The sequence below is a fragment of the Meriones unguiculatus genome, chromosome 14 (genome assembly GCF_030254825.1).
Source record: "Meriones unguiculatus strain TT.TT164.6M chromosome 14, Bangor_MerUng_6.1, whole genome shotgun sequence".
Classification (NCBI taxonomy): domain Eukaryota; kingdom Metazoa; phylum Chordata; class Mammalia; order Rodentia; family Muridae; genus Meriones; species Meriones unguiculatus.
The window spans coordinates 86753297-86773271 of record NC_083361.1 but is presented as its reverse complement, the minus strand read 5'-3'; the positions used below and the strand labels follow the sequence as shown (position 1 = coordinate 86773271).

The following is a 19975-nucleotide window of genomic DNA, read 5'->3' as shown; positions in this document are numbered from 1 at the left end:
TTTCACCTATAGGCCTAGCCCTGCCCCTCCGGGGTCGACCTGCCAGGTCCCTCACCACACAGCTGCAGGATCTTGCGGTCATGGTCAGTGCACGCCTTCTCGTCCTGCTCTTCAGAGGCATCCACCGAGGCGCTCCACACAGCTTCAGGCCTGTGCTGCTGCAGGGCCTTCACCCTCCGCAGGGCCACCAGAGTCTGGGGCAGGCAGGCTGGTAAGCACACCCTTGCTGCCGGCACCGCTACTCATTTTCCTCTCCTTAGATCAGGCCAGCCCTTCCGCAGGCCCCACGGCGCCCACTGCCACCTCTGTTCAGGTCCCACGTGATGCAAGCCGCCGGGCCCTCTACCTCCCAGGAGTTCTCGCTACCCCTAGACCCTCCTCCCATCCATGGTCAAGGATAGTTGTCTCCATCCCTTACGCATAGATTCTTCCAAAAGAGGATCAGATTTTTCTGTCTAACCACAGACTCCTGAAACCTTAGGCTGAAAGGAGCCTCAGTTATGCACAGGGCACCTAACTCATCACTAACCTACGTAACTCAGCTCTGTCATTACCCCAGCCTCAGCCGTGAAACTGAGGCTCGCAGAGGTTACGCTCCTCGCTCAGAGGCGGTAAAGCTGGAACCAGAAGCCAGGCCTGCCCAGCTCTCTGGCCAGGTCGTCCTCCCACCAGCCCTGGCGAGGCTCCTCAGCAGACCCTGTGTTACCATGGGCCTATCCCACTCACATGCTTCTCTACCGCCTGCAGGCTCCACTCCTCACTGTCACCCAGCTGGCCACAGTGCACCTGGTGGGAAGGGAGAATGATAAGCTGTGACCTCCCCTCGCCTGTCTTCAGCATGTCCTCCCATGGCCAGTACATGCCAGTTTCCACCAACACAGGCCTTGACCTCCATGTAAGCCCATCCTTCAGGCCAGGCTGCTAGCACCTGGAGCGGCTTTCCCACGGAAGACCTCTAGGGCAAGCAGAAAGTGTGGAACTTTTCTGTTTCTGTCCCATCACTTTCTGTGCTCACTGTCCCACTCCTGGAGCAAACTGTCCCATAGATAGCACAGTCCAGGTGTACAGTGTCAGGAAGGGAGACCTTAGACCCTTCTCCATCTTCCACACAGGGAGCGCTTCAAGCCCCGTTTGGAGGATTTATGGAACTAGCTTCAACCTTCAGCTCTATCCTTTCTGGGTGGGGTTTGAGCAGCCCTAAAAGGAGCCCAGCACGACATCCGCCAGAGAAGAGGTGCAGCTGGAATGAAGAACTTACGGAGTGGGTGCTTTTTGCCTTTCCTGTGATTAGCACGACTGTGAGGTGCAGTCCTCCGCCTGGCAGATAAGCCAGGGCCCAGAAGGGGTGAGGGTCTCGCAGAAAGAGGCAGGGTTAGGACAGGCTCTATCCATTCCCTCCCCTTCGTACCTACGTTTTCACTCTAGATTCATTCTTACTCCCATTTTCCCCCCCATCCCGTGTCCCCTGTGGTAGTCACCAGGGCTCCCTTCAACCTTCTTTCATGCTCTGGGACTCTCTCTTCCTCCACCCTGCTTGGGTGTTTGAAGAGGAAATGTGTGACGATGGAGATGGAAAGAAGAGGAGATGGCAGTCTAGGGACCCACTGTGGCCTGCCAGCAAGGCTCCCACCAGCCTTCTCAGCTTCATTAGCTCCCTCAAAGCTGCTCACCACCTGTGGGACTCCCACAGAGCTTGAAGGGGCCGGGGGCTTCATCCTGCTTCCCTCGCCCCAGCAGCCCCTGCCTGCCTCTCTGCCCTGGGTCCCCTGCCAGGAGCAGATGGAGAGGAGGAGACCAGCAGGTTCTCAGGAAGCTCAGTCTAGCCAGGAGCAGGATGAGCCGGGGTACACTGGAGGGGGTGTGGAACCTGATACCTGAGGGAGCTGGGGGTGCACAGACAGCCTGGGCTGTGACTCTCGGAGGAGGCTTTCTGCACTGGAAGTACAAGCCGAATAGGAGCGAGAGGAGAGAGGGGAAGGGGGCTGCAGACAGGAGGCTGACTGGTTAAATACCAAGTGGGAGGTATATGGAGAAATGAGGTCCTGGGCTAGGGAGCAGAGGCCATGGAGCCGGAACCACAGGGGGAAGGAAGGGCCTTGAACTTGGAATTTAAGCAGCTTTCACCTCTGATAGCTGTCACCTATAAGACGAAGGGTAAATAACAGGAAGCGAGGCTAGAGCCAGGGAGACCCAGAGAAGACCTGGGGCCCGAGGTCTGTGTTGAAGCTTCAGCTAGGAATGAGGTGCCCGTGGCTCCTGAGGCCAGCTGCAAACTGTTTACATAACTATGCTGGCCTTTTATGGCTAGCATGTAGAGGAGAGCGCCCTTCTTGCTCCTTCTCTCTGGACTCCTCTCTCAGGAAGAGGGCTAGTTGGGACTCCTCTGGAGTTTGGGTGAGAACCAGCTCCTTGGCTTTCCAAAGGCTGGACCCAGAGCAGGGAGGCTGAAAATGCTGAGGGATAAGAAGAAACTGTGCCCAGCATGCAGTGCGGGGCTGCCTCAGTCCCCAGCTCAGCACTCCTCACACACACACACACACACACACACACACACACACACACACACACACGTACTCACTTCAAGAACCTCAGGCCCCTCACACTCACTCGCCCACAGAAACACATACACACACATACACACACACAACTCCAGGGCCTACAGCACCCATGTGTGCGCGTTCATACAGCCCACAGGAAATGAATTTATACACCCAAGAGCCACACCCGTACTTCCAACATCCTGTAACAACCCAGTTCATCTCCCCAGCATGCTTGCCCATGGTAAGGTTTATCCTGGTAAATGTTAATGTAAGGTGGGTGTCTGGGGCTCCGTGGGAAATGCTGATCAGTTGGCACCGGTGTTTAGGAAGAATGAGAAACCCAGCCAGGCTACTAGGCCCACCCTCCTTCAGGCTCAGCACAACTAACGTCACGAATGCTAACGGGCACAGCTAGGGAAGGGGGCACGGGCACAGATCATGCCTCATAGGCCAGAGACCAAGAGCCGCCCACCCCTCCAGAAGATCTATTATCCCAGACCTGAAAAACAGATCAGAAAGGCACAGACAAGGCACCCGGAACTGAGCTGGGAAAGCTCAGCGCTCAGGCACAGGGCCGTGCACTAGGCTGGGACATTTCTTAGGGCCTCTGCTGACCACAGCTCCATCAGCCCCAGGACTCTTCACAGACTCCCTGGCCTCCCAACTAGCGCTTGGGAGCCTTTGCGATTCTTCCCTTACTTCTGTCTCTTGTTTTTTGCCCTCTAGGTGATATGGTCACCTGTAGCCTGGTCATTTCTGTGTTCCCAGAACACAGCACACAGTGCTTGAGATCTAGTAGAAAGAGCTCTTGGTGGACGGGTGTGTGTGTGCGCGTGTGTGTACAAGAGCGCATTCATGCATACGTGTGTATGCTCACAAGTTCATGTGTGCATGTGTGTGTGTGTAGATGGCGGACACCAACAGCAGAGATGAAAGTCTGAGTTGTCAAGGAAGGAGCTGATGGCTTACGGCCCTCCTCCTTCCCCTGTTCCCTCTACTTTCAGGACTGGGTAGCAGCTGGGTGCCCCATGGCTGCCTGTGTCGCCTCTGGGGATGACAGATCCTGTGACCCAGGGAGCAGCTGTGAGATGTGTGTGCCTGTGGAGCAGGCATCCTAAGAAGAGTGTCTCTACCTGACTGGGAAGAGTCAGGCTTGGGGGAGAGCTGGACAGTGAAATTCTCTAACCCCCCTCAAGAGCTCTTCACGGTCAGGGTATTTGAGGAGATAAAAGAATGTCCGTCAGAAACTTCTGAACCCAGGTCACACCCTTCTTGCTAGCACACATCCGCACTTCAGTCCAGCTGGGATCACACCCTCCCCCAGCCTCCTCCCCCCACCGCTGTTCTCTTTCCTTTACCTTCTCAACGGCCCACCTCCTACCCACACCCCAAAGCCCCCGTCCAGTGCTCTCTCCACTATGGGGCATGCCTTGCTGCTCCAGCTTCTGCCGCCAGAAGCTTCTGCACCTGCTGGTAGCAATTATGTCATTTGGCTTGTGGTGGCCCAAAGGTGTCCCTGCCTGTCCCCAGACTGAGAGCTCCGAGAAGCAGAATGGCTCATTTCAGCACCCAGACGGTGGCTGGCTGAGTTAAGATGACAATGGGGTTTCCTTTCTCCAGAAAGCCAAAGTCCAGACTGCTGGCTCAACACTAGCCAAGATGAACATGGCAGCCATCCTCCTGTTGCCAAGATGAACAACTTCTCAAATGTCTTCACCTTGGGGGAAATGCTTTCCTTCCCACCCAGTCTTCACTGTCTAAAGTGAGGACAGGCTTGCAGGGAGCCTGGATCATCAAGATCCTGTTCTGTCTACAGAGAAGGTAGTCGGAAGCCACTGTCTCCCCACCCCAACTTCACACCTGCCCCTTCCTGTCCTCAGCCCCCCAACTCCGGGAGAGGCTACCCAAGAAGTTTGGTAAGAAGTAGAGGTAAGAGTCCTGTCTGCAGCAGATCTTATCACTGGAGGAGCACAGGCTCCATACATAACTGGGGACCATAGGGGCCATTCTGGACTCTGTCCCTCAGGCAGATGGGCCTGGTGTCAGGGAGTCAAGCCAGGACCCTCATCCCAGCTGGAGGCTGCCCCCTCCCCTCCTACTGCTTGCCCTGCAGCTCAAGAAAGGTCAGGCGCCTTGGAAACCTTTAATTCCCTTTTAATGAGCTCAGGAGCAGTCCCTCAGTGCCTGATTTATTTGTCCAGGGTAGCACCACTCTGATGTAGCCAGTAACTGTGATTTGGGGTGCAAGCCTTTTCCTGGGACAGGACAAGGGTTTTGACTTCCATCTCCATATGGGAAAAGAGATCAGAAGAGTAACAGGGCCTTTGCTGACAAGGCTCAGCCACCTCTCCACGGAGCTGTGAAGCAGAAGCCTCATGGAAAAGACTCCATGAGGGGCAGCAAAGGGCACCCAGGAGCCCAGAGAAAACTCCTTGAGCTCCCACACTTCTCCACTTCTGATGGAGGCCTCTTTTCTTTCCTCTGGTCCACAGCTTCAAGAAGTGTCTCGGTTTCTGCTTGTTACCCAGGCTCCACTGGGGACACCGACCTCCCCTTAAGTCACTAGCTCCGGTCGTGCTGATGCCAAAACTGCCCAAGTGTCCCTAGTGGTGGCAGTCCCATGTCCAGCTGTACCCTTTCAGTGTCTGTCGGTCACAATCACCTCACTGTGTCCCTGTCCTCTTGGACACTACCCATACATAACCCATCCAGAGTTTCCAGAGAGGAAACTCATGAAGGCTGAGTCCGGACGGAGCCTGGGTTACCCAGTGGTTTCTTCTGCCAGGGTGAGGTCCAACACTGGGCTATGAAGATAGCCCAGGAGTGGTCAAGCCCTCATTTGTCTCCAATGTATCCCAGTGGCCTTGCATCTTCACCTTTCTCTCTTTCTCCCTCTCCTCTCTCTCTCCCTCTCCTTTCTCTCTCTCTCTCTCTCTCTCTCTCTCTCTCTCTCTCTCTCTCTCTCACACACACACACACACACACACACATACACACACGCTGCAACCACAGCTTTCCCCCTGCTTTCCTCTCCCCCATCCTACCCACAACCCAGCCACCTGGGCAGTCTCTTACCAAGATGACGGCTGCCACTGTTCCAGCCTCCTTGTCCACCAGGGGTATGATCAGCACTGAGGGGGGAGAGGGCAATGAGGTGGTCCTGCAGGCCCAGTGAGGCCCAGAGATACTGAGTAAGGACCCAGGGAAGGAGACAAAGATGCAGACAGAGAGGGCAGGGGCAGGACAAAGACACAGAGAGACCCAGAGGCCCGGAAAGACAGAGAGCACACCTGAGCCAGTGAGAAAAACAACCATAGCGACAACCCCTACATAGAAGAAGATCCCCTCACTTGACAACTGTCTTGTGATTCTCCCAGAAACCCTGCGAGGGAGGGAGGCAGGTAAAGCTGAGCATCCCGGTTCTACAGGTAGGGAGCTGAGGTCCAGAAAGGGGAAGTGACTTGCCCAGGATCACCCAGCAAGTCAGGTCTCCTGACTCCCAGTCTTGTGCACTTTCCACATCGAGACAGAGGACAGAGACCTGGAGAGACTGAGACACGAGGCAGAGAAAGACATGGCGGACAGGGGGCATGGAGAGGACAAGAGAGAGACACAGACAATGACAGAGAAGATGACAACTACAGCCCCACCTGGCACCAGGCACAAGCACAGAGCAACTGCAGCCGTCAGTCACCGAGACCAAGTAGGTACCAGGCCCTTAACACATGCCCAAAAAATCCCCTCAAGAAAGGCACTGCTGCCCCCTTTTACAGTCAGGAACTTGAGGCTCAGGACGATTAGTAGCATGTTTGAGAGAAAATTACAGGAGGGATAGCTGGAGACACAGAGCAAAAGGAGACAGACGAGGGTGGGTAGAGAGCCGACATGACCTGGGGGCAGAGCCACAGGCTCTCCATCCCTGTTTTGTCTCCAGCCCTTACCTTGGGTGTCAGCAGCCAGCGGAGCCAGCAGCTTGGCCAAGGGCTTTCCTAGTAGGTCCGAGGGGCCCAGCCCATTGCAGCTCAGCCGCTTCCGAGAGATCACAGCCTCTCTGAAAATAAGACATGGTCTCACCTCTCAGGCTCTGGATCAAAGAGGACTTGGACCTGCCCCCATCAGCCTGGAGCAAACAAATAGGCTGAACCCTCCCCCCCCCCCGCACACATGCAAGGTTCTGGATTAGTAATTCTCAACCTGTGGGTCGTGACAGCTTTGGGACTCAAAGGACCCTTTCTCGTGGGAGGGGGGTCACCTAAGACCATCAGAAACCGCAGATGTTTGCAACTCATAATAAAATTGTAGCAAAATTACAATTATGAGGTAGGAATGAAAATAATTTCATAGTTGTGGGTGGCGGCCACCACAACAGGAAGGGCTGCAGTATTAGGAAGGCTGAGAACCGCTGATGTAAGTGATCTACTTCAAGGTAGACATGAGGAAGGTCAAAATGAGAGTGGGACCCTGCCCCACCTCTACCCCGTGGAAGGCAGGCAGCCACAGCCTAGCCTTCCACGCCTCTTGCTGGTAGATGTGGGAAAGGCGTATGCACAGAGCCCAGGGCAGGTCCTCTGGTAATCGAGAGCAGAGGCACATCAGGGCTCTCGGCTTGGGGCGGGGGGCAAGTTAAATCCCGCCCTTGCTCCTTGACCTTAGTTGGGCAAACTATCTCCACAGGAACCACCCTGGCTACAGTCCCTGGGCATTTCCTGCACCACCGCAGTCAGATTGCACCAGGCAACTTATGTAGGTGATATACAAGGTACTTTTCTTGATGCTGTAAACAAAAGCAGCTCAAGCTAGGAAGGGCTTATGGGAGTGAGAGCAGATCACCGCCATAGAAGCCTGGGCAGCTGGCCACACAGCATCCACAGCCAGGAAACGGGAAAGCTTGCCTTCCCATTTGTTCCTCCCTCAAATTCACCGCAGACCCTAGCCCACGGGGTGGCACAGTCCACATTCCAGTGGGTCTTCCCTCTTTAATTAAACCTCACGGGCACATCAGAGGTGTGACTCCTAGGTGACGCCAACTCCAGCTAGGCTGACAATGAAGATTAACCCACCACAAGCCCACCTGCTACCCAGACACAACACCTTAAGTTCTAACTCTAATTCTCCCTCTGGTCCTCAAAGGCCACATCATAGTGGAAAATGTATGTAGTTTATATAGAAGAATCCTCAAAAGTTCTAACCACTCTATCTGTGGTTCAAGGCAATCTCTGACCTGTAACCCACTCTAAAAATCAAAAAGCAAGTCACATAAATGACAGCATACAGGGCACAGAGCAAGCCTTCTCATTCAAAAAACAAGGACTAGGGGCATAGCGAGGAAAGGCCAGACCGAAATGAGACTCAGTCCTCTTCAGAGCAGGTACCAGATCTCAAAGCCCTGGCGTCGGCTCTTGGCGGTACTATCTGGTGCCGCAGCCCTCCAGCTCTGCCACCTGAGGCATACATATCCTCTTTCTCTGGCTGGCTCAACTCCGTGCCTGGTGCTTTTCTTGGTGGATATTCTTCACATCTTCAACATTCCTAAAACATGGGCTCCACTTTCAGAATTCAGGCAGTGGCCTTTTGAGGCCTCCTTGCCGGTAATCTGACCCTGAAAAGCATTTCCTGAACTCAGAGGCTCTCTGGAACGCTGGTTCAGGCCTGATATGGTCCTGTGACTCTTATATTTTCACATGTGCCAAGCTGATACAATATGGATGACATTTTGAAGTTCTGATGTAGCTGGTGACATAGCTACATGGCCCACTTCTACCATAGCTGTAGTAATAAACTGTACACTTTGGTGGCTCCGCCAGAAAAATGTTTCCCTATTCAGTTGTTTCTGAGCCGGGAACCCATTAGGCAGCGTTCTTAGTTCAACCACTTTTCTCTCAAATAAATGTGCATTTTCAAAAGCTGAAGCTTTCAATAGACATGGTTTAGGCCCCAGACCACAGTTCCTAGTGGCTCAGTACAAGATGCAACGTTTCTGCTTAATGGTGCAAATCCCTTAAACTTGTAGACGCCTGTCAGCAGCCACTATGTCTACAGCTTCAACTGCGTTCACATTTCTCTCCTTGATGAATTGTGAGTTTTCACACCTTTCTGCTTTGGAGTTTTATTATAAACCTCTATAAATGCAGTAACAGTGACTACGCCATAGCCTGAATGCTTTCAGATCATTTGTATATAAACATAAAACAAATGCCATCTTGTCCAGCTCCCATTAGGCTCCTTACTCCTATTTGAAATCTTGTGAGACAGAGCATCACCAATGACACTGTGACCAGTGTCTTCCACCCTTAGACCAGAACGGTCCGTTAAGCTCCTTTCATATCATTCTAAAGCTTCTCTAGGCCCCAGCTCCAAAGTCTCCCAATCCTTCCCTCAAGGCAGTTCTAAAGACCCACAAACCACATGGTCAGGTTTATTACAGCAATGACCCCACTTCTGGTACTAATTTCTGTATTAACTTTTTCTCTTTCTGTGTCAAAATAGCCATTAAGAACAACGTAAAGAGGAAACGGTTTGTTTGGACACACAGTTCTGTGGCACAGCAATCCTGGTGTGTGTGTGTGTGTGTGTGTGTGTGTGTGTGTGGTAGGTGTGGTGGTGGAAGCAGCTCTATTTGTTACAGCGGGAATGTCAGGGAGAAGGATGGTAGCACCCAGGTTCAGATAGGTCTTCACTCTCTGCTAAACCTCTCTGGAAACACCCAGACAGACACACCCACCAGTAACGCTTTTCCTAGGTGATTCCGACTTGAAACAAATTGGCAATGAAGATCAACCATCACATATTGACTCAGATTCCCTAATATTTCTAGGGGTTAAAAATTACCATCACCCTCCCTCCAGGGGGAGTGATCAGAGGGCCAGCCACTGAGTTCATGCCAGAGGAAGCCCCTGCTCCCCTTACTAGGGACCCACTTGGAGACTGAGTCTATGGCCTAAATCCGAGCCAGGATTCTAGGTCCTCTCCATGCATGGTCCTTGTGGGGCATCAGTCTCTGCAGGGCTCCCAGGGCTCAGGGGTTGTTTTGCCTCTGTTGGTCTCCTTTTGGAGCTCCTGTCCCCTCCAGGTCTTTCTATTTCCCCCTTCTTTCCAAGCCACAGAGGAAGACAACGCAACCAGTCCTGATGAGATCTGATAGGCTAGGGTCAAATAGAAGGGGAGGAGGAGCTCTATCAGTGGACTAAGTGAGGGGTATGCGGAGGAGGGGGTGGGAGGGAGGAAGGGTGGGATTGGAGAAGATGAGGGAGGGGGCCACAGCTGGGATACAGTGTGAATAAATTGTAATAAATGATAGTACCAAAAATGTTTAAAAAGTTATCATCACCTTCGTTTTGAAATAGAGAAGCTGAAGCACAGGACAGCTTAAGCAAGCCATCTGTGGTCACAGAGCTAGCGAGTGAGCTCTGACCTCAGGAAGCTGGCCCCAGACTCAGGTGTGATCACTACGCTTGGGCAATCCCAAGGGCACATGGAGTGTGAGCCTCAAGCAGGGCTCAGACGTACATGGGGGCCGAGGCGAGAGAGGTTGGTGATGGGAGGAAGAGGAGGTTCCTCTCTGCCCTCCGCACACACCATCTTCCTCAGGCTCCTGGCTCTCCCTGCTTAATTAAGCACCCGAATTTTCACCAAATGTCACTCCCTGATGATTAATTGCCCTGGGTTCCTCATCTCTCATGCTACTTCCACTTACTGTGTTTGTAAGAATTGCCTGGCCCGGGGTAGAAGACAAGTTGTGACTCTGGAGCATGTAATCGGGGTCATTAGGGGAGTACAGCACAGATTAGATGAGGAAAAGGGAGGGGTGACCTACAAGTCATAGGTCGGGAGGTCACAGCTGCTGGAGAAATCAAGGGCCAGAGAGATTGGGCATTCTTTCAAGGCCACACACAGTAGCAGTCATTGCCTCCTGGCCTTTCTGACCAATTCAGAATCCACAAGAACCAGTCACGTCTCCCATCTGCCGTCCTTCACACCCAGAGCCTCAGAGGCTCCTGAGCGATGGGCACCAGTTCTGGGCTGTTCCAGCTGCTTGAAATCAGGACGGCGGGAGAACAATGGGAGTTTTAAACCCCACCCTGCTAGTTGACCTCAGGTATGCTGGAAGCCGCAATGGGGTGATGGTCCCTGCGTTGCCAGTCCGGACCTAACCCTGAAACCTCACCCTCCTGCCCACACTACCCTGCTCCCTACTCCTACACCCAGATGGACCCGCCCACAGGACCGCATGAGTCTCTGGCTCTGGTTCACAGCCCCAGGCTCCAGAAACTCCGAGGCCACCTGGAGGTGCCAAGGACACTGTGCATGTCCCTGAGGTGCAGTAAAGACAGCTCAACCCTGATGTATCTTCTCTGGTTCCTTTCCTGTCAAAGCAGCATAACTCTGGTGACTCATGTGTAGCCTGCCCTCTCGGCCTCTCTTTCCCCAGCTCCCTCAGTAACTGTAAAGATGCTTCCCATCTGTGCCCTGCTCTCTGCTCAGCCTCAGTGGAAACACTCTCCTCCAGCCATGGGCCTCCTACCTGGGTTTCTAACAGTCCTCCCTGGCAGAATAAGAACGCACTTCCTAGACAAAAGGCCTCATGGGCACACACTGCAGTCTCCCATGTGGCCCTTCTGGGTCAGCTTCAGCAGAGGGAGCTGCCATGGTGGGACTTGTACCTGACTCAGGGCCCCAGCTTCCGGCAGAGACAGACATACAGATCCGCAATGGAGTTCGGTGCCAGAGCGACGACAAGGGAATGAAGGAAGGGCACGCCCGGTCTACCCACATGGGGTGGAAGTAGGTCAGGAAAGACTTCCTGGAGGACATGCCTGAGTCCCAAAGGACACACAGAGGACAGACAGACAGACGGGCTAGATGAGCAGGCGGAGGGAAGTGAACGTATGAGGGGTCGAAGGGGAAAGGGACATAAGCCTGCTGGAAAGCAGGTATGGCTGGGCAGTGGAAGGCAAGGCCAGAGGGGAGCCAGGGTCCTGGGGAGCTGGGTTTGACCTTGACAGGAAACCCTGACAGGAATTTGAGCCGGAAAAGACTTGATTGAGTTGGTTTCAGATTCTTCAAGCTGTCTACCTGGGTAAAACTAGAGAAAGAGTATCTGATCCTGGAAATCTAGTCTCAGCGGCCTTGGGACCAAAGAGGAGAAGCAAGCTTGAGACAGAGCTGCCTTGACTGGAACTGGGCCCTCACCAGGCACAAATCCTGAACCCTTAGGAAGCTTTGACACCTTGCTCTGAATTCTGTCTTCCCCTGGTCCTGTCACAGCACACAGCCTCAGAGAGGGGGCGTGATTCACACACTCCCATGGTCATCCATTTCCTTGGTCACATCCTTCCTTGAATATGTACCCCTGAATGCTCCTCAAATGCCCACAGGCTGTAAGTAGTGGTTGCTGAGGTGGGGTTCCCCAGCACCTGGGAGGGGTGTGACTATGGCCACACCCCAGAGCTCTTCCCATTCCCCTTCCCTGGGAGCCTCCTGCCTCTTCTGAACTCTCCCTGCCATTTCCAGCTGATGCTGAGGACTGGCGGCAGGGGACTCAATCCCGAAGCACAGCTGCCCAGACTAACTGCCAGTGACTCAGTCCTGGTGCCAGGGTGGTCACGGCCTGCCCCACTGAAGAAAAAGACAGATGGGCGCGGAGTGCAGAGAGGAACGGGCGTGGAGTTTATGACAGTTCCGTTCTTTTAACAACTATTTGTTTAATGGAGAGAATAGAGGGGAAAGCTGTGTGTCGGTAAGGTCAACAGCCTGGAAAGGCCACGTGTGCAGGCTCTTTCCACCTCCCGGAGCTCCCGCATCCTTCTCTGGTCCCTGCTTTACTGAGGGCCGCCCCATATCTGCATCCTCACTGAGCGGCATGCTTTACAAGCCCCACTAAGCCCCAGCCCCACTCGGGAACCCAGGCCTCACCAGCCCGCTCCTGATGAGCCCTTCCCCACAATTTCCAACTTCTCCCTGACCCATTCCACTGTCTGAGTCCTGACCCACCGCACTGACCCTGCCCCCTCACCGTGGCCCTCACTGAGTCTTTGTTGCACAACCCACCTCACGGAACCCCGCTTAACTTATCCCCCACATCCTCACTCAGTTTCCGTCCCCCCACTGATTCCCACCCCCTCACTCAGTCTCTGACAGGTTATACTGACTGTCAGCTTGACGGGTCTGGAATCACCTTGGAGACAACTCTCTGGGCACGCATGTGAGGTATTTTCTAGATTGGGCTAATTAGTGTAGGAAGACTCATCCTAGATGTGGGTGGCTCCTCCCGTGGGCTGGGATCTCAGACAGCGCATGAAGAAGGAGGCTAGCTGAGTGCAAGTTTCCCTCTTCTCTGCTTCATGACGGTGGCTGCAGTTTGGCCACCTGCCTCATGTCCTGCTGTCATGCCTTCCCTGCCATGGTGGACTGTCTCCTTGACCCTCCCACTGCACCCATCCCCTCACTGCACCCATCCCCTCACTGAGTGACCCTCATTCCATCACTGAACCATCTCCGCACTGAACCCCAGTCTCTCCTGAACTGCACTCACTGAACCTCAATCCATCACCGATCTTGCCTCTCACTGTTCCTCCATCCATCACTGAGCCTTGCACTCTCACTGAGCATTAATTTCTCTGACCTTTCATCTCTCTCTTGAAGACAAATGATCTAGGCCAGCACCTGGCTGTCCTCTGCCAGAACATGAGACTCCAGAAATGGGACCAGCCAGACAAACCAGATGGACATTCGGACTCTGCCATGAGAAGAGACCAGGTTTGCCTCGAGGATGTGTCCTGCAAATGGTAGCCAAGGCTATGTATGCCCAGTGGCAGCCAGAAGGCCTGAAGTTTCTGTACTTAGCAGAGGGGGAATCTGAGACTTTGGGGTGCCAATTGTCTGGTTAGAGCCTGAAACAGACTAGGAGATTGAGGTTCAGAGCCTAACAGGGTTCTCTCCTTCCCAGCCCAGAGTTCCTGTTGAAGCCAATAGAATGCAGGCAGTCATGGTTTACAGAGGGCAAGATGGAGGCCCAGGGAGAAAGTGATGGGATTGTCAGCACAGCAACACTGCCCTGGAGCCCCAGCCTCTTGCTTTCCACCCCTGGACTCCTCCGTGGACAGATTGTCCCTGCGGAGGCCACGGTGGCCAGCCCCTTGTGAAGACAGGGTCTTTCTCATTAGCAGGGAACCCCTTGTGCATGTCTCTGCTGACCCACAGAGGCAGGGAAGGGTTATTCAGGGGAACAAAGAGTACAAGCAAGCATTGGAAGACACAGAAGGAAAGCCACGTCTGAGATCCTAAACTGGGCATGCCATGAGAGCCGGCAGACTGGGGGGTGGGGCAGAGCCGGACAGGTGAGGGTGGAGCTCCACCCGTCTCTCACTGTCACCACCTTAGCCCCTTTTCTGTCCATTACCTCAGCCTTATCTGCGTTTATGATCCAGCCTCCAGCCACACCTGCTGCTGTTTGCCAGCCAGCAGCCGCCAGCAGCCGCCAAAAGCCAGGTTTCCTGCGGGAGCACCCCTCCCCCACCACTGCCCACGGTAGCTGCACACAGGCAGGTGTCGCCGCTTTGTCTTGATGGTGAGAGATGCCTGTACCCAAATTGCACCCATTTCACAGAAAAAGAGACCGAGGCCGAAAGGAAACTCATTCTCTCAAGGCCAACCAGGGGTAGCCTTTATTTGAGCTGAAGTAGAAGGCCACGAGCAATCACGGGGTGCGGCTAAGCACCTAGGGTGGAAGATGTGGGAAGCAGGCATGCGGCTAGGCTAGAATCCAGGCCTATCTGCTGTCCACATGTCTGGGGCTCAAGCCTTATGCTGCTGGGAAAATGTGAGAAGAGGGTGCAGGCCACTCTTGAACCTGTTGGCCCTAGTGGCAGGACATGAGCTCACGCAGGCCCCATACACCAGACATAGGTGTGGGCAGGCAGAACAGACTCCAGAAGAGGGCACAGGTAGGAGCATCCGCCCCAGTTCTTACTGGCCTGACTGCTTGCTAAGGTCTATGCCCTGTGATGCCACTCCCGGGCCCTCTTGCCCTTTCTGCCTTCTGGAATCCCTGGCTCTTCTGTCCCATCTCCGTGGAGTTCTGGGCTAGCGGCATTAGAGCATTCACTTCTAACTGTCCCTTCCAAAGGCTTTGCTGGACATGAAGCTGTGGCTCGGAGGGTGCTCAGCAGGCCGCTGAGGTCAGAGCCCCTCCAAGCTGCAAGCTGTGCATGCTGCCGATACCACCGACTCCACACGGGAGCCAGGCATCAGAGAGGGCAAGCTCCACAGAAAGGAGCCTGCCATTCCGCACACCTCTTCCCAGTCCCAGGAATGCCTTCCCAGACTGCTGGGAGAGTTCCTGGAGGGGGTGAGCTAACATCAAGTGGAGAACTGTGGGTGAGAGGGCCTGGCTCAGTAGAGAAAAGGGACATTCCTGCTTTTTGTTTGTTTATTTGTTTGGTTTATTTTTGTTTTGTTTTGTTTCTGAGACCAGGTTTCTCTGTGTAGCCCTGGCTATCTTAGAACTCACTCTGTAGAACAGGCTGGCCTCAAACTCACCGACATTTGCCTGCCTCTGCCTCCAGAGTGCTGGGATTAAAGGTGTGTGCCACCACAACCTGGCCCAGGTTTTTTTTATCTTTAAGATTCGGAAGATCTGGCCCAGTGGTAGGTGAAGAAAGTGTGAGTACAGCTTGGGCTACAGAGTGAATTCCAGACTAGCCTGGGCAACTTAGTGAGACCCTATCACAGAATAAAAAGTTTAAACATGTGGGTTGAGGGATGTGGCTCAGGAGAGTCCTTGCCCAGCATGCATGAGGCCTGGGTTCAACTGCTAAAAAGTAGCAAGTGTTTGGGCCTCCAGACAATGCTGCACCACTGATGTCACCGCGTCCCGGGCAAATCCTCTATACAGGACACAGGCTAGAGGGGACGGTGGCTTTGTTAGCTGCAGTCCTCCTGGGGAGAAGCTGTGAGCAGAAACTGAAAGGGAAAGTGTGGACCATCACCCACCTCCAAGGCCTATGGCAGGACAAGGGAATGGGGGTGGGCCAGCTCCTCCTGCCCACAGGAGAACTCACTGAGGCCACCATCCTCCAGCCCAGGGTATCAGGGACCAGAAAGCAGCCAGGACCATGAGGCCGGTGTCTCCACATGGGATTCTCCCAAGACTTCTATGACTAAGAGTGGGCAGGGTAGCAGCCCTGGAGCTACTGAAAGAGCTTCAGGCTGGACCCAGACAGCACAGCTTTCTGGAAGCAGCTCTATCTCGCTGTCCCCCCTGTGCCCTCTGCCCCCTACCCAGTGCTCCTATAGTCTTTACATAACAAGGATGGGTCCTCTGGAGGCTGTGACCTCCCCGCCCCCACCGGGAACTGGGTCTTAGGCCCAGCTTGGCCTCACCCTGGCTTGTGGTCTTGAACATGTCTCTCCATGTTACCCTACTGGGAAAATGAGGCAGCTGAACTCACTGGGCTCAGAGGTATCAGGGACCCAACCGTAGGGTGCTGAGCTCTGTTAGCCGCAGCAGACTAAACACATTAAATCATTTAATCATTTAATCCTCCCAACAAACCTACAAGCTGCTATCATCACAGCGTCACTAAAAAGCAGAAAAATGGAATCATACAGCAGAGGATGTCTAAGTTTCATGAGGCCACGCAGCTGGTACACAGCGAGGTGGGAGTTAAACTTAGGCAGTAGCAGTCTAGAAACTTCTCACGTCATTTTCTCTGATCTTAGGCACAGGAAGCTGTCACCATGTGTTCCCGCAGCCCAGGCAACCTGGGATTCTAAGCCCGGGGCTCATGGGTAAAGCTCACAGCATGCTGGGGTTGGAACTGGGAGGGGCTGCAGGCCCCTCTCGCTCACCCCCTCAACTCTGTCCGAGCAGCCCCAACAATCTAGAACTCTTTGGGAGATGGACATGATGGATGCCATCTATAATCCCCACACTTGGGAGGCTGAGGTAGCAGGATCACTGCAAGTTCAAAACCAGCCTAGCCTATACTGCGAGACTTTGTATTAAAAAAAAAAAAAAAGGAAATAAAGGCAGGAAGGAAGGAAGGAAGGAAGGAAGGAAAAGAAAAAAACCTCTATTGAAAATAAAACCTCTATGAAGAGAGACCCTGTCCCACTCACCACTTCCCCAACATAGGAGGAGATAAAACTCCCATCTTCTGAACTGGGGACCAGCCTGGCAGGGAGACTGAAGTTGGGGGTGGACCAGATGATCCTGGAAGGGGCCTCACCCCGGAAAGCTCTCGGCAGAGCCAGAGGGCAGAGGACAGGCAGAGAATGACTTACCGGATTTTTCCTTCCTGTGGCAGCTCATGAGGGGGGTCCTCACACACCAGCCTGGACGCCCCATCCAGCAGGTAGGTGTACACAGTCTCCTAGGACCGAAAGTGCTCATGAGACCCTGAGGAGAGGCTGCCTAGTCTGTCCACAGCATGGCGACGGGGCGCGTGGGGCCAGAGCTTGGGAAGGGGTTCTGGGCAGGCGGAGATCCATGAGTCTTACTGATGACAACGGATCCAAGGTGTGAACCAATCACCCCACCTTGAACTCCCGCCTCAGGCATCTGGCAACCATACTTGGTATGGCATGCAGGCTACAGTGGCTTAGGACGCTTCCTCCTTCCAACAGCCCCATGATCCAAGCCAGGAAACTATAGCTGGGGCACTGTGCCTGTACTTGGTGGCGCCCTGGAGGCCTTCCCAGAAGAAGCAGTCTTTTGGCTGTGACTGCCCCCACTTGGGGTGTGGGTGAGGCTCGGAACTGGCCAAGACAGGTAGGCCAGAGTGGCACGGAGAGCAGGCACACTTCAGGATTGACAGTGGAGTAAAGGGCTATGAAGGAGTGCCTGACTTCTAGTGAGTAGGGCTGAGGCTGAAGGGCCTTAGACACAGATGGGAGCAGAGACTGAGCAAGTTTGCATTTCAGATCAACCATTGCTCAGGGTGAGTTGGAAGCACTGGCTAGAAGCTTCTCGGGTCTTTGGTTCAGCAGTTCTCCCTCCCGAGGACAGACCAGCTTCGTTGCAGCTTCCTGGCTGGAGTTGCCTCACAACTCCACAGGGAGACCCCTAGAGGCAGTGGCCACCCAGCACCTGTTGGCCACCCTCCCCCTTTGGGAGGAGCTATTGAAAGCCCTCTCTCAGGAAGCTTGGGGACCAAAGCAGACTGTGAAGCCACAGCTCCGCCAGCTGCTTTGTGGCCCTTGGCTATTCTACAGGAGATTCCCTACCATGACCTCCTGTGACCCTAAGCTGGGTTCAGTTGTCCCGATGTGAGGTAGCAATTACAGGACCCAGGAGACAGAGGGCAGGAGCAGACTCTGGGAAGGTTCAGCTCTCCCTTGGCTTCGGGGGTGTGGGTCTGGGCTCCAACTGGGAGTTTTGTTCAAGGTGTTTGTTTTTGCTTTTGAGACCAGCTCTCTCATGTTGCTCAGGCTGACCTCACGCTCACTGTGTGGTTAAAGCTGGCTGAGGACTTGTGGCAGTCCTGCTTTGGCCTCCCAAGTGTTGGGCTCACAAGTGTGAGCCACCATGCCCAGCCTCTGGGCCAGAATCCAGGGACAAGGAGCCACTTGGAGGGAGCCGCCACCCTCAGCTCTGCCCAGCCTCCTCCCTCGTAGTCCGGGCAGCAGCTCTGGAGGGTTTTTGTTTGTTTGCTTGCTTGCTTGCTTTCGTGTGTTCATTTTGCTCAAACAGGTTAAGAGCCTATCAGGGTGCCCTGTGCTCAAGAGCCCCTCCCCCCAGAGAAAGGTGGACAGTCTTGGGGTGGCGGGGGCAGAGCCGCCTTCACTTCCGTGTGTCCGTGCCTTCCACCCGCATGCTCAGCCACCCTGGTTAAATTTAGCCGAGTTTACTGGGTAGGAGGGTTGCTTTTCGTACACATCAGCACCATCTGCACTGGGGCTGCCTGCCACAATGGGTGCTGATGAGGAAGCCAGGTGCTGCAGCCCTCCTCCCCCAGCCCCCACCTCCCAGGCCCAGCTCCTCCCACAGTCAAGCAGAGGCTCCCCCAAGCCTGGGCTCCCCCAGCCCCCACCTCCCAGGGCCCAGCTCCTCCCACAGTCAAGCAGAGGCTCCCCCAAGCCTGGGCTCCCCCAGCCCATCGTTGGCCTCCTGAGTAACATCTCACTGCCTCTTGGACCTCCGCTGTCATCTCAGCCCTAGCTTTAGGCTGTAGTTAGCCGGGCACCAAGCCAGCCATTCACCCCCTCCTACACACACACACACACACACACACACACACACACGCGCCAGCCTCAAGGCTTGCAGGGCAAGTCCACAAGCACTGATCTGCCAGCTTCCCCCACCCTCGCCATCCAGATGTTCCTCCACCCCAGGGCAGATGTTGTCTCAGTCACAACCCTCTCCCAGAGAATTTATTTTTGGGCGCCAACACACCACCCACTTCCTACCAATTTCACGCTCAATAAAGCTCAGTCATTAGCCCTCCTCCTGGGTGCTGAACTTCTAGGAGGTTTGGGGAAGACAGAGCTGAGGACAGGGGCAGGGAATAGGGGTGCAGAGATGCCAAGCCCCATTCGTCCCTGTCATGCTGTGTGTCTTCGGTGAAGTACCCTCCCTCTCTGGGCCTCTGGAGGCCCATCCATCACTCAGCCAGGGACGATAGGCGCTAGTGTGGGAAGGCTGCATCCGGAGTTGGTCCAGTGTGTAGAGCAGGGAGAGGGTGTTCGAGGGGATTTAGTTTAGACCTTTCCTTCCCCGTGAAGTTGTTCATGCTCCTTACGCTGATTCAGAATCTATCCTCCAAAGTCCCCTGTCTCCCTCCATCTGGCACAGCTGTGACACTGCTTTGTTGACTCCTAGGAGCTGCTTCACCAGCCTCCTGCTTAAAGAATGAGCAATGGCTTTTGGAGCCAGAAGTGCCGAGGGCTGCTGAAGGGAGGCACGCGCCCAACAGGGCACTCAGGGGTCAGGTGATCTTAGTTGCCTCCCTCGACCTACCACCCCATTCATGGAGGTGTGACGGGACGGAGAAGCTTACGGACTGCTAACCGCCCAGCCTCCTGCCCTACTGATCCACGAGTCAGGAGTGAGTCCTCTAGGACCTCCAAACCCTCATATCCAGGAAGTTCTTCTTCATGTCTATCCTCAATGTCTCCGGATACACATGCCCCCAAACCCAAACAACAGTCTGGCAGGGTGCAGTGCAGCTCAGAGCTGAACAAAGGCTGAGAGGGGAGGGTGGGAAGGGAAGACACCTACCACTCTTGGGAGCACGGCTGAGAGGGCATCCTTGGCAGCCTGTCGCAGGCCCGCAATGTCGATAACAGCGCCCAGGCTCAGCAAAGCGTCCTGGAAGAGAAGAAGGAGCGGGGGTGAGTCTGCCTGGTGGCCCAGGCAGAATTCTGCGCACAGGGACTGCGGGTGCATCCCAGAGACAACCTACACGCCTGAGCTTAGAGCATCAGACCCCCGCAGT

The 19975-nt window shown here is 54.5% G+C and overlaps 1 protein-coding gene across 6 annotated transcripts in view; it reads right to left on the bottom strand.

Annotated features, from left to right (window-relative positions):
• The window catches only part of Pde2a (phosphodiesterase 2A), a 90474-nt gene that overhangs the window by 11107 nt on the left and 59392 nt on the right, over window positions 1-19975 (bottom strand). For all 6 annotated transcript variants that reach the window (XM_021640975.2, XM_021640978.2, XM_021640979.2 and 3 more), the window contains 6 exons: window positions 19759-19848; window positions 16824-16912; window positions 6482-6591; window positions 5616-5671; window positions 727-786; window positions 56-194 (listed from right to left, as the gene is read on the bottom strand). In XM_021640975.2, the coding sequence (XP_021496650.1) occupies window positions 56-194; window positions 727-786; window positions 5616-5671; window positions 6482-6591; window positions 16824-16912; window positions 19759-19848 (544 nt within the window). The remainder of the gene's footprint in view (window positions 1-55; window positions 195-726; window positions 787-5615; window positions 5672-6481; window positions 6592-16823; window positions 16913-19758; window positions 19849-19975) is intronic.